The sequence below is a fragment of the Dysidea avara genome, chromosome 15 (genome assembly GCF_963678975.1).
Source record: "Dysidea avara chromosome 15, odDysAvar1.4, whole genome shotgun sequence".
NCBI classification, from domain to species: Eukaryota; Metazoa; Porifera; class Demospongiae; order Dictyoceratida; family Dysideidae; genus Dysidea; species Dysidea avara.
In genome coordinates this window covers 1108734-1123848 of record NC_089286.1, presented here as the reverse complement: position 1 = coordinate 1123848, position 15115 = coordinate 1108734, and the positions used below count along the sequence as shown (strand labels likewise).

Below are 15115 nucleotides of genomic sequence, written 5' to 3'. Positions count from 1 at the left end.
TGTTGGGCCCTCCTGGCCAACTTATTGGCTTGGATAGGGAGTTGGAATTGGAAGAAGTAACTATACAAATAGCTAAATTACTACAGCTTGGGGGAGAATGAGTGAGAGGGGGCCCTCTTTCACTATACCCAGCCACCTCATGGAAAAGTGAAAGAGCACTCACACTCACTAGACTGGAACAACAAAGAAAAGGGAATTTCTGTCCCACCTGAAGGGGTTCTTAGCCCAAAACCAGCTTCGAATAGTGCCAATAAGCCAGCTTAACCCTCGTCGCCTCCTGTAGCTACTGATGCCCCAGTAGCTAATGACACATATTTTTAACCTTGTGGAGAGAGGGAGGGGAAACTCTCACTCTGACACGAGGTCAATGTGACTGATAGTGTGTGTAATACAAGCCCACGCTTGTTCTAATAAATGCCCTACCACCTCTTCACTTATTAACCTTGTTAAACAATAACAAACTTCAAATGTAATGTCTCATGTTGCAACAACAAACTTTAATAATAAAACTGATTATAAAATGTCTTGTTACAATAACAAACTTTGTCTCATAGTTCTCTTGCTCACAAAGTTCTCTTGCTCACTTTGTCTCATAGTTCTCTGCTCTTTTGGCGATGCTTGACAGTCACTACCATTAGTCCTGTAGAACCATTTGCGACTGGGATCAAAATTAAATGAAGCGATCAAGTGGTAAATTTGCTGTGCATCGAGCAATCAAGATGTCCTAGAAAGTTTTGATTGAGCTAGCTCGCAAGCTGAAACGAGAATTTACAAAAATATGTGTTAAATCATCAAGAATCGAGGCTCGTTTTTTCAGGTGAAATCAAGCGATCAATGTGTATTTTCTATGATCAAAAATTTTTATCCCAGTCGCAAATGGTTCTACAGAAGAATGTGAGTCTTTGTAAATTGAGTGTGAGTCTTTGTTGAAGTGTGTGAGATTAAGGTGATGTATATGTCAGAATTATTTACTCCAACTAATATACCTACCCCCTCATATTCCATCTCACACTCAATCACCTGAAGCTAAGTTGGCAAAAAAAGTAGACCTTATATATAAATATTCCAAATATTTCCCATGTTTTCAAGCACTATTTTACTTTCCAAAATACTATGAAAAAGTAGAAAAACATGGGAGAGCGCATCTCAACAATATGTCAGGTGATGGCACCCATACTCTGCATGTACAGTACAAACCCAACTAGTTCGCATAACTTTGTGAGAGAAACTCCATTGAAATACATTTGCGTACTACAAAATTAATTTGTATGGGCACTTTAATCATCTCCGTAAACAGTGAAGGAAGCACTGGGAAAATAATCAAATTTCCTATGGTTCTGCGAGGTCAGGAAATGTACAGGAAATATAGGGCACAGATTTCCAGTAGGTATACTGGACCTACCATATGGCATCCTCCTGCACCTTTCCTTTGATGCAGGGCATTTCTACTAGACCTTAACTTAACCTTAGTGTAGGGAATGCCATATATACTTGCAATGCAGTGCATACCAAATCTACCTTTATTTTACCTGCAGCTGGAAATATGTCTGCCATATGAAATTCTTTTACACTTGTCCTTTAGTATAGGACATTCCAGCTAGACCTGCACTTAACCTTAATGTAGGGCATGCCATAACTACTGGCATTGCAGTACATACCAAATTTACCTTTATTTAATCTACAACTGGGCCAGATGAAATTCTCTTGCACTTGTCCTTTAGTATAGGACATTCCAGCTAGACCTGCACTTAACCTTAATGTAGGGCATGCCATAACTACTGGCATTCTTTGTTTATCTACAACTGGGCCAGAATCTCTCTTGCACAGTATAACAACATATCTGCTTGGCCTAAACTAAACCTTGCTATGGATCATATCACAGATGCTTGTGTAGTATGCATATATAATTTATTGTGACTGAGGTAACTGTATGCACCACAAACCCTGGTGTTTCTGTTGAGTGGTAGGTTTTTCCGACCTATCTGTGTATCCATACCTTCATCAACTTCTTTCTTTTCAATGGGAGTCGGTGATACGACAAACCAGGCTTCTTCACGGAATCGTTACTGCAGCCTGGAACACAACAAGAATGAACCATTGTAAAAATTATTTCTAATACACGCGCAACCCCCCGTTCCGTAATTCCTAATGTTCTATTTTTTCGTTATGAAAATGTGCCAGTTACGCGGAGAAACACGGCTGACCATTATTAGAGGGGTCTCACTCTTTTCACCCTATTTCATAACCCTACAGAACTTAGACAAAAAATGGTGAACCAAAAAGGTGAAAAATATAGTGCAGTATTGAAGGGGGATCGAACCCAGGATCCCAGTGTGATGGTCCAGTGTGCTACCGATTATGCTACTGCTGCTAGCTCCCTTGATTCCCTTCTTTTGTATCTTATAAATGTGACTAACGAAATAAGCTGTATATAGTAAGAAGAACCTAACCCTAAAGGTGAAGAAGAAACCAAAGCTGAACTCTAACCCTAACGCTAACACTACTAGACGTTTCCCCTAAAGTCTACTACTCGTGGCAACTACTGGACGCTTCCCCTAAAGTCTACTACTCGCGGCAACTACTGGACGCATCCCCTAAAGTCGACTACTCGCGGCAACTACTAGATGCGTGCCCTAAAGTCGAAGAGAGAGAGCAACAACTACAGTAGGAAGTCTGGATGCTTTTGAGCTTAATATTACGTAAGGGTTATGAAAGGTGGTGAAAAGAGTAAAACCCATTATTAGAGGGTGCGGAGTTTTCGCTGCATTTTACAAGACTGTTTGCCAGTGTAGTTGTCAACTCACGATCTTAATTTGGCAGTTGTCAACTCACGATCTATTAAAGGTTTTTCTTGTAGAGGTGAGCTTACGCGCGTTATAGATCTATGTACATGTATGACTGTCGCCAATGTATTAAATAAATTAAATACCTGTACAGCGGATTTTGGTTGTGTTCAAGTAATTTGGCGGTTGTCAACGCCTGGTAGCCACTCAATCAGCTCATTAACGATCTTCCTAGATCTACCGTACTACACAAGCTGATTCCATGGCTACGCAGGCTTTAAAAGTGAAGAAACAATACGGAATATGGGAAATTCGAACGCAACCAAAATCCACTATACCAGTACTTGTACTTTTTAAAGGCAATGTTTTATCTTCACTCATTGTAAATTCGATCGTGTGCGCATGACTGCGCGATCTGATGAGGTAAAGTGCCCACATAATTACCCACGTTTGGCTACTAAAAATCTCCCTTGACCTTCTTTTATCTGTCACTTTAAGGTCGAAAGAATTTGCTCTTGTACCTCCATCGTCTACAATCAATGCTAGGCAATATTCTTACTTTGTGTGTGTGTGTGTGTGTGTGTTTTGTTTGGAAACAAGCACCCACCCACTAAGGCTACAGGCTTGAGTTTTTCTAGATGTTGCTTCAGCCCAACTGTGTGTTTACGTACCCTATTTTGTATTATGTATGGACATTCATCTGTTCTGCTCATCTAGTTTGGAACTTTGGATCAAACCTTGGCCATTTTGAACAACATGGAAGATTCCATGGTATGTTTCTGGGATCACTTTTTTTTATCCTCCGCATATTTTCTGTTGCAGGAATCTAATGATCAGTCCAATGAAGATCAAGATCCTGGAATAACGATAATATTTTCCAGTGATGCGGACATTGACACGTGTTTAGGGATGCCAAGTGTGGGTAATATTGGGCTACCACCGTTCCAGAATCTTCCTACACTTGCACGAGGTAGGCATTAGTTGAACTAGCCTTTCGTAGACTCATAGATATTAGATAATCGTGTGTAGCAAGACCTGATTTACACATCAATCACTCAATGATGTTTGGAATTATTAGTGCTATCATACAGTACGGTAGTACTGTATAGTAGGGATCAGGAAGGTTTGGACGTGGCCCATGAAAAAAATCTACCAAAAACCATCATTACCATTCCTTCACGAGGACTTGGTAATATTGGTTAGGTATAACCAAGCCTAAACGTGCCTTCAGAACGACCCGAAATGCTTCCGTAGGGTTGCTACAAAATTTTTATTATAAAAAAAATTTATCATACAGTATGGTAATACTATATCCACAAGGTTAGCACCTTTTTACAAAAAAATATTCACCAGAAATCAGCCTCACAATACCTTCATGGCACCTTGGCAGCATTGTTTAGGTAGAATCAAGCCCAAAAGTGTCAGCCCAAAATGCTTCAGAAAAGTTGCTATGAATTTTGAAAAAAATTTTATTTAAAGGAATTTTCTGCTGACTGACTGACTAACTTACTGATGCATTCAGACAAGCGTAACTCGATAATGGCTAAGGCTACGGGCTTGATTTTTTCACTGTTGAACGTCGCTTCTTCCCGACTGGTGCCTTTTGGCATACCGCAGTGCATGCAAGGGGTGCATCATGAACTTACCAAAGTTACCTTTGTTCTCCTTTGTGCCCTATTTCTTTTTGCTGACATGTGAGGTGTCGATTCGTGGCAGCGCTAATGGCTTCCCGGTGGCTAAATCACCCATATTTTCTGTAGTGACAGCAGAGACGTTTCTCACGATGTCCTCCGTTTACAACACTGTGAAACGGGCTGAACAAAGCTAACAATGAAGCGTAATGGCTACAATAACTTCCACTAATTTATCGATGGGGCGCGCATTCTGACGAGTGAATCTTTCGTAAATTTTCCGTAGGGACTCGATATATTGCAGAAGCGCTTCTAATGTAATCTCCTCATTAATAACGCTGTGTGATAGGCTGAACATAGCTGGAAACGAAGCACTAGCTATTCAATAATTAATAGTTGGGGTGTGCGCTTACACAAAACATTTGTCTTGCTTTTGAAGTGGTATTTGCGAGTTCACCAGTCATAATTATGTTACAAAAAGTTAACAAACAAGTAGAAGGAAAAATTAGTAATTTTAAGTTCGATTAGGGATCATAGAAATAAAAAGTAAGGAAACAAGGGTGATTGCCTACATCTGCAGGTATATACTAGTGGACATTTAATCCTTAATTCAGTGTATAACTAGCCATGAAGAGATATATAGACTGAAGTAGGGATTAAATGTCCACTAGTATATACCTGCAGATGTAGGCGATCTCCCTTGTTTCCTTACTTTTTATTTCTATGATCCCTAATCGAACTTAAAATTACTAATTTTTCCTTCTACTTGTTTAATGGAATTTTCTACTGACTTACTGACTGACTTACATACTTACTAACTAACTGATGCGTTCAGACAAGCATAACTCAACAATGGCTAACGCTACAGGCTTGATTTTTTCACTGTTAGACGTCACTTGGACCCGAGACATGCCTTTTCACCAACCAAAGGAGCTACAGTGCATGCATCATGGAGTTACTTTTGTCCTCCTTTGTGTCCCTATTCTTTTCTCCACTAACGAAAAGGTGTTGATTCGCAGTAGCGCATCAATGGCTTCTTGTGCTGACTTCATGCAAGGATGAAATGGGCGTAATTTTTGTACCACGTTGAAGTGAGCTGATTGTAGAGGCGCCCCATGTACTATTTTCAATACGTGACTGCGTAACGCGCAGAACATAGCCGAAAACGAAGCGAAATAGCCAGTGTGCTTTATAATAACGAGTAGCTATAAGAAAAATTATGAATTTTAAATTTAAGTAGGGATCATGGCTATACTACATTACATGACTGAAGTAGGGATTAAATGTGTATGGCTGCAGGTGTAGGTGATCTCCCTTGTTTCACTACTTTTTATTTCTATAATCCCTATTCAAATTTAAAATTCATATTTTTTTCTTATACTTGTTTGTTAACTTTTTGTAAATTCATGACCAGTGAACCCCCTTGCATACTGCATCAAAGAAACGGATGGTGCCAGGCAAATCAAATAATTACACGTCTCAGTGTGTGCCCTGACCATCAATTACTACCAAGCAACGTTAGTTCGTTTTCAACTATGTTGTGTCCGTTATACAGCGATACGTACGAAGAACAGTGCGAGAAGTGCTTCTGCAATCAATCCACTCGCTTCGAAACGTAGGGGGCATGGTACGGAAAAATCACACGATTGCCGTTTCATAATGTGATAGTCAGCACAAGAAGCCATTGACACGCGCTACCCACGAATCAACACCTATGCGGCTAGTGGAGAAAGAAATGGGACGTCCGTTTTCCAGTCCGTTCTGCGTTTTAGTCATGTCCTGCACTTGATGAGCTATTTTGTTTTTCTCTCACTGTTGGGGGTGCATGCCAACCACTCGACTGCCACCTTGATAGATGTTGGGTGGATAACTGAATATTCTGTTCCCCTTTATATAGCCTCTTTGATGTATATATATTATATATATTAATAGGCTTTATAGTGCAACAAACAGTATTGTGTTATGTTGTAGTCAATTGACTTAATTGTATCAAAGGTGCTTAGCTGATTTATTGATAGCAAACACAAAGCAATAATCAGGTGTTGGAAAAGGGTCACTTTTGACCAACTTTAAAATATTATTGCACCAATAGTTGGTTGAATAATCAGTAACGGCAAATTTTGTAAGTATTAGTATCGGTTATGAAGTGGAAATAATTAGCTGATTAACCAAAACCCACAATCAATCATTATTGATGGTAATGAACACGTAGCAGTAAAGAAAGTTGTGTACGCAGTGGTAACTAAAATGTTTTATTTGCTATAACTGTTTTAGGTTTGTCCCCGAAAAGTTTGCTACAACAGGCATATATTTATTGGCTGCCATCAATTGCCTTTCGCAAAGGGTCTGTAATCCCAATAAAAACACTTAGTAAGAAGTTGGCTTACTTGTTTTTCTAACTACTTGGCTTCCTTCTTCTTGAAAGGGGTAAACAGCAAAGCTGTAGCAAACATTGTACAATTGACTGCCCATGCAATTAATTACCCAACTACCCCAGACATAGCAAATAGCAATTCACGAAGTATTAAAGAGTATAAGTGAATATTGGCATATCAGTACAGGAATGGGTAAATAATCAGTTGTTGGTAAATGTGAAAATATGCATATTGGTGCAACACTGATTATAGAGAAAAGTATTATATTTTAGAGAGTCTGGGGAATTAAGCCGTTAACAATAGCATTGCCTCTACTAAATTTAGTTGCGATTAATCGATAATCATTATTGTGAGTAACAATCATGGTAACTTATCCATATCTGTGCTTACATATCTGTGCTTAGTCAAAAAACATGTATAACAGAAGCAAACGTGATAAGTGTTGAAGTTGAGGAAACTGTGAAAGTTTAGTGGAGTGTGCACAACCAAGATTACAACTGTAATACATAGTGGTGTTTTCCAATGGAGTGTAAGAAAAGCAGATATGTGGTGTGTAATTGGATTATTCATGCGTCGTATATGTGAGGTTGATAACTGCTAGTAATATCGTGATACTATTGTTACTCGATATAAAAGTTACTATCAATTTGTGAATAGTGATAGTTGTACTATTGCTCAGCTCTAACCTTAACCGAAAATGGATTGAAGCGATACAACTATTTATGTAACAGGGTTTCGTCAAATTTCCCACATGCAAGTAACACTAGATTTTTAAATGTGTGCTTCTTTGTCATGATATTACTGTGGCCTACTTCATACCTGTTATTGAAACAGAACTGCTTAACAGCCTATAGCTATGCACTCTACTTGGTTCATGCAATGCAGCTAATGTTAAAAATGATTACATCATATATTCTGATTTCATTCCATCATGAGTTGTAATTCCCCAAACTAAATGTAGAGACTGGTTTACAAGACTAGGAGTTTAAACTACTGTGTTGTGCTACTAGGAGGAACCCCTGCACTGTCCAAACAAGCACTATGCTATTGGTTAGATATGATAATTACCGGAGTAGCAAAAGATGAAGTCAGAGTGTATAATCTTAATGGTGTCAGGCAAGATGGGCTATACCATCAGTTAAAACAGAACGAATTCAGTTCTATTCTGGGGCAACTCAGTAACCTCTACCAGTGGGGATCAGAATGCACTGCAGCAGCAGTATCATGTGGAACCTTTTATATGATGACACCAAGCGGACGGGGAATGATACATCAACAGGCAATTGTATGTGGACCATTTCGGTGACTGATGTTATTATTATTCTTATGAATATCACTCGTGCCTTATACTATACACGCACTTGCATACACGCGTACAAACAATGGGGAAATACTTTTCGTATAGTACCCGTACATTACATACACATGCATACACATATTGCATCTTTATTCTTATACAGTGAATGAATGTAATTGTTGAATATTATTATTCTTATGAACATCACTCATGCCTTATACTATCCACGCACTTGCATACACGCATACAAACAATGGGGAAATACTTTTCGTATAGTACTCGTTATGCTATAAACAGCTGCACATTCAAAAAAACAACGTACAGAAGAGTGGATAACTTCTTAAAACCCATCCGTGAAATGATTTGCTCTAACATTAGCTTGAATCTGCAGCACTGATAGTGGTCTTGTATTCCCTTTAGTACACAGTAAATTCCATTCACCATCAGTGACAAAACCTACATGTTTAATTAATTAAAATCATCAATAGATGCACTAAATACTTGAGAACTACCCTAATGTGTAGGTAGGGTCATGAGATCAATGACTATCTCATGTGAATACCAAATAATCTCTCCAAAAGTGTATATAGGTCATAGAATCTCATGCAGAAAAGCTAGCCAACTGTTGCAAAAACTACAAACTAAAAAATGACATTTTGCATTCATGCATGGTTTTCCATACATGTGATTGTCCAGAAGGGGCAATTGTTGCCTGATAATATATGGGAATTAATTCTGAAATATGTTACTCTTGAAATTTGAGAGGTTGCATTAGATATTCACACCTACAAAATTTAGGCTACAGGGGTAAAGTAAAATTCATCTACACAGCACTTCAAATAAAGTAAGATTTGCAAAAAAAAGTTGGACCCATTTTTTGACCTGGGGAACTTCATAACTTGCACATAACTGTGCACGAGTGAAGCTACAGTATACTACAGTATACTATAGTATACTAAGTTTATTAAAATGTATAAAAGGTTTTACAAGTCTGGTCACAATTGTATCCAGTTCCCATAAAGAAATTCCACATTAGCACAAGTTATATACTTATCATCGCTGCAATGAGTATTAATCTCATAGCAACATATATTATGCAAAAAATTGTAACAATACAGTGTATGTCATTACAACATGGTGTGAAAGATGACAAGTCAAATAATGAAAGTAGATGCAGTTATATGACATTACGCAATCACTTATACATGCATAATATGCATATTATACATGCATAATATGCATATTATACATGCATATTATTATGCTTGAGGTGAATAGGTGTTATCTTATGGTGACGATCTTTTTTTTTGGTCTTCACTTAGCTCTGTCAATGTATTTTCTTTAACTCCCTGACCCCCTAAAAGTGTAATTCCCCCCAAAAGTAAAATCCTAGAATAAACACTGGCTGTGTAGGATTGGAGATTTTCTTGTTTGCTTGCTTGCTTGCTTGTCTTGTACGTCCAAACGGAAATTGGTAAAGGAAAATTAACCAAAGACCATCTAAGTGCTAACCAAGCAATATAGATCACAACCAATAAGCTGTTCAAGTGCTCACCATAGAAACCATGCAAATCAGCCATTAAGACTGTAGTGTACATAGCCACATAACTTGTGATCATCTTGTGAGATAGCTATATTATGTTGCTTCCTATCATGCATAAACACCTGGTCCAGTGCTTTCATCTAAAAGTGAGGATTCAGAATTCAGCATTAGAAATTATAACATCACTACAGTCTATTAAAGGCACTGGCACTGGCAACCTTGTGGACATAGCTATACAGTAAAAATTGTAGCTATTCAAGCTTACTTTTAAATCATGTACACAAAATGGTATTAGTAAAGAATTCTTTCAAAGAAATTTGCAACTAGCTACACTATAATAAAGCAGGCTTGTCCCTTCAATGCTATGCATTCATCTAGTATTTAATATTTTGAAATACATAAATATTGGGACTCTCGTACACCACTCAGGCGTTTTGCATGGGCGTTGGCTACCCCTCGGTTTCGTCAATGTGTACTGAAATAGCTATCAGGTAACCTGGACTCCATGGATTAGCACGATGACAATTTTGAGAGGTTAGACTTGTAATTGCACATGATGTGATCCTGCTTGTGATTTATAATAGTACACTGCAATAGCACAAGACTGATTATACCAGCATGATGGCATGCATCATACAGTAAACTGTAAAAGCAATTTCAAAGGCGGATCCAGAGGAGGGCACAGGGCCCCTTCATCCTTTTGTGGAGTAGCAAGTTGAACCGATAAAATAATTACTAAGTCAAAATCAAGTAATAAGAAATGTATTATTTGTTACAAACTGGTAGCTTCCGCTATCAGCTCTTTGCTCACACCTTCGTGCGTACTAAACACCTCTAACAATTATCATTGTTTATATGTTGGTAAAACATATAAACACACAAGGGTAATAATGTAAGGGTAATAATGTAAGCACACATTCAGAGTATCCATTTTTATATACAGGATCATTGTGTAGGTCAAAGTAGATTGTGAGTGGTATACGTCAATTTCCTCCATACTGCTACACTTCCCAAACTCTTGATTTAGGACTAGCTGTAAAAAATTAGCTTCAACACAGTTGTGATATTGGAATCGTGAGAGGTGATAGTAGCTGTAGGGGAGCTGGTAATGAATTCATTATTAATTGTGTGTACTGCAGTGTTTGTTATTATTTATGTGCATACATGTACAGACACATGTACAGACACATGTACGCACACTCACATGCACATACACACACATATGTGAACAATACAGATACACATACAAATTATCTTTTCTTTAGATGGGAGTTGTCACTTATTGCTACCACACATATTAGTTAACAATCAACCTGATTTATATCTGCCATATTGGCTACACTGGGTGAGTTCTTTCTCATGTTTCGTCTAGTCTATTTTATGCTTCAATTTATAGAATTCCATTGGTGAATGTGGGGTGGATTATCTCATGCAGCTCAGACCTCTTATCATCATGGAAATTGTGACAGTGTCTTGAATGTTTATATGCATAGTACGCATGATTATTATACCTTAAGGTGCATAAATTTAGCGATACACTAAATTTAGCGATTTTAGCGATTTTGATATTTTCGCTAAATTAAATATCCGTTAAATTAAAAACACTGTTATAATCATGGTTATGTATTTCCTGTAGTTGGATCTTCAGCATAGTCATCATCATCTTCTTCAGATTCATCATCTTCTGATTCATCCAGCAAATCATAAGCGTTATGAAGTGCCTGCAAGATTCGGTCTGTGAAATCTTCGTATTCACCATTTACTGGTTCTGCATACTTCATCTGCACGGATTTCCTGCACAGCTCTAATGCTTGCTTATTTTGATCATTCGTTTCCATGCTGACAGTTACTTCGATGGGTATTTCAAGACCACCCTGAATCAGAGGTGATCTTCGATGATGAACATCAGTCACTTTACAAGTTACTGTGGCTCCATGTACGATTATGAAATACATAAAGCGAGATATTTCTCGTGGTAAGTGTCCAACAACTCGTTTAATTGCGCCAAATCGTCTGTATCCTGCTACTGCAAAACGATCAAAACGGTTACCAACTTCTGGGCGTGCTGGCAGTATTTCATGTAAAGTTGGGGCCCAAAATAACTTGTATTCATGATATCCTCTCAGTCCACAAAGAAAACTAAACTGCAAAAACATAGGGCTAGATGCAACGCCAGCCATCTGTGGATACACGTGATCCCGACGTGGTCTGATCAATTTCAGGTGCTACCTACCTGCATTAACTGGTTTTACAGGATTTTACAGGCGCAAGTTCACCTTGTACATGTGATATGGCTCTTTACCGTTTCGGATTCAAACGGATTAGGCCTGATGAGAGTTCCAGTTCCCAAGAGAAACCTATGCCTGATGGAATGCCTTCTTTAGAAGAGGCTAAGAGAATTGGGGTTGGCGAAGTCGAGTACGAAGCTGTTGTAAACAACACAAGTGAGATTTTGAGTAGCCAGAAAAAGAAACAGAGATGTACACGAGGGACTTATTTGAAATACTCAGACGAAGATCGAGCCAAGATAGGAAAGTATGCCGTGGAGAATGGGAATGAACGGGCCCGAAAGCAGTTTTTAAAAAAGTACCCAACCTTGACTGAAAGTACAGTGCGAAATTTTAAGAAGGCCTACAAAGAAGTAGTCGAGTCAGAATTGGAAAAACCAAACCCTGAACCAGTTTGTAAAATTCAATGCCAACCTCAAGGACGACCACCTATTCTATTGGATTTTGATGCAAAATTGATAAAACTGCTGAAAGCTTTTCGGGCAAAAGGCTCTGTTGTTGATATTCATGTTGTAAGAGCAACAGCTACAGCACTCATTGAGAGTAATCCGTCAAGTCTACCACATCTTGCAAAATTTAAAATGCCTCGCACATGGGTACAGTCTGTGTACCGCAGAATGGGATACAGTCGGCGAATCGGTACCACAGCACATCCGCCTGTACCAAAAGGTCTGTACAGTGAATGTGAAAGAGAATACCTTACAGATATTAATGACAAAAGAGTCAAATACAGAATTCCACCAGAACTAGTGATAAATGCAGACCAAACCCCTTCATCATATGTTTCAGTTGGAAGGAAAACAATGGCTCAGCGTGCAAGTAAAAATGTGCCTGTCAAAGGTTTAAATGATAAAAGAAACATAACCTTAACTTTAGTAGTAACATTAGCTGGTTCCTTTTTACCTTTTCAAATCATCTATGCTGGGAAAACTAAAGCAAGTCAACCACGTGATGTCCGTTTTCCTCGTGGATTTTGCCTGTCACAGAACCCCTCCCATTGGTCAAATGAAGAAGAAACACTAAAACTAATACGAGAAGTGATCAATCCATATGTCATCAATAAAAGAGCTGAGTTAAATTACCTGAAACACAAAAGGCAATGGTGATTTGGGATGTCTTTAAAGGTCAAATGACACCTGCTGTTAAAGCAGAGCTTGAGGCTAAAGACATTGAACTCGTGCCAGTGCCTGCTAACATGACACATTTTTTCCAGCCTCTAGACCTCACAGTCAATGGATCAGTAAAGAAATTTATGAGGAAGAAGTTTGTAACTTACTACAGCAGGGAAGTCAAGAATCAGCTTGACAATGGTGCTGCTTTAAATGATGTTGAAGTTGATTTGCGCTTAAGCAAGATAAAACCCTTGCATGCACAATGGCTTATTGAGATGTATAACCACTTTACAACTGAAAGAGGTCAACAAATAATCATAAATGGTTGGAAGAAAGCAGGCGTTTTCGATCTTTTTGTTGGATCGCACATTCCTCCTCCAGAAGATCCTTTTGAAACTGTTTATCGGTAGAAACGTTGTCTCACTTACCTACAATGAACATTTGACTGATTACACATGTCATTATAAACGACATTCATTTATAATTGAATTTTTAAAAATATAGTCATCAAAAAATTGCTAAATTTAGTACTCGCTAAATCCACAAGTACATGAAATCGCTAAATTTAGTATGCGTTAAATTTATGCACCTTAAGGTATTATGTATATAGTATGTATGATTTTATTATATCAAGTGATAGAGAATTTATAATAATTGTAGTATAGAAAGGTAGTGACGTACTGGAGCAGTTGGGTGGTTTATCAAATTAAGTTGCATGGCTTCATAAATAAAATATAAACAGCGTTAATAGTAAACAGTGTAAATATTTCATATAATTGTTAAATAAATCATACAAAGCTAACAATTTTTTTGTGGTGATTACCCACTTATTTGTAAAGGAAGAGAATTGCCCTGTTGGCTCATATGGCTTCCTAAATAATTGAGTTGGACAGGTTGCTGGCAAAGTATAAGTTTCACACTCCTTGTACTCTAATAGAACATCACTGCTTGGAAACACAATTGAATGAATAATACGCGTACGACCACCCACACATGGTAAATGCACTGTCTCACAGAGTCAGTGGGTGTGAGGCATGAAGTGTTGTGGAAGAGTTTTTTGATAAAAACATTAAGTCAAATAAAGTGGAAATATAATATGCGTTGTTCATGATGACTACAGAATTCAACATCCCATAAATTGTGTTGTCATGGCAACTGTAAGTAACCACCAATCACTTCGGAGATGTTGCAGAGCTAGCACCACTTATCATCAGGTGGACCATCTTGTTGTGAGTCAACACCTGTAACGAGACCACAACATTACAAGATTAGTAGCTCATCCTGACAAGATTTATAGGGCTTTGGAAAAACAATTTTCATCATAAGGTTTTACCATACCATAGCCTTTCCAAATAGCACGACACGTAAACATCCTTGATAATTTTGTTACTTTATTTTTGTTACTTTATATCTACAACAAACTATGAAGCCCCTCTCCAGCATCAAACACCAAGCTGAGTTACTCAAAGTATAGCATAGCTACGTACCTGTGCTGCATATTGCAATCTAAACTCTATCATGTATAGCATTAGCATTAGTACTTACTGAAATGATCCCCAATCTATTTAACAAAATTCATCACATATGCAGAAGCCTATCATATAGTTGGCTTTGACTATAGTTACAGCATTTGGACACAACTCTTGGTGACACATATTAATAATTATTATATACACTTGCCTGTAGGGAGGATTTCACTGTATTTGTTAACCTTTAAAAGGCTAAACTTATTGTAAAAGTAGAGGAGGTCACAGATAGGTTACCTTGTGTGTAAATTTTCAAAGGTAGACAGTTCTTGGCCTAAACCACTCAACTAGCTTACCAAGTCAGCCATATATGGCAGGATAACATAACTTAAAGTACAGGAGACACAAAGATGACCAAATAAGTATGTTTGGCTTGGTATGTGACTTGCAAGGCAGTAAAATATATTTTTGGCTTTAAATAAATTACAAGTATGTTTTGGCATGGCACTGTACTATAAGTGACACCTGTCTATAGATACAAATTATCTATATCATCATCAGCACACACACATACATCAAAACTCATACACACCCCAGCTAAACAAAATTAATGGCCAGCT

At 37.9% G+C, this 15115-nt stretch overlaps 2 protein-coding genes across 3 annotated transcripts in view; one reads left to right on the top strand and one right to left on the bottom strand.

Moving 5' to 3' along the window:
* Window positions 1–15115, bottom strand: part of LOC136245645 (uncharacterized) — an 85705-nt gene that overhangs the window by 55132 nt on the left and 15458 nt on the right. The window lies entirely within an intron of this gene.
* Window positions 2741–8306, top strand: LOC136245705 (uncharacterized). Its single transcript, XM_066037192.1, has 4 exons — window positions 2741–2859; window positions 3501–3554; window positions 3606–3753; window positions 7800–8306. Exons 2-4 carry the CDS (start codon window positions 3540–3542, stop codon window positions 8093–8095), a joined length of 459 nt encoding a protein of 152 aa, XP_065893264.1. The 5' UTR covers window positions 2741–2859; window positions 3501–3539; the 3' UTR covers window positions 8096–8306.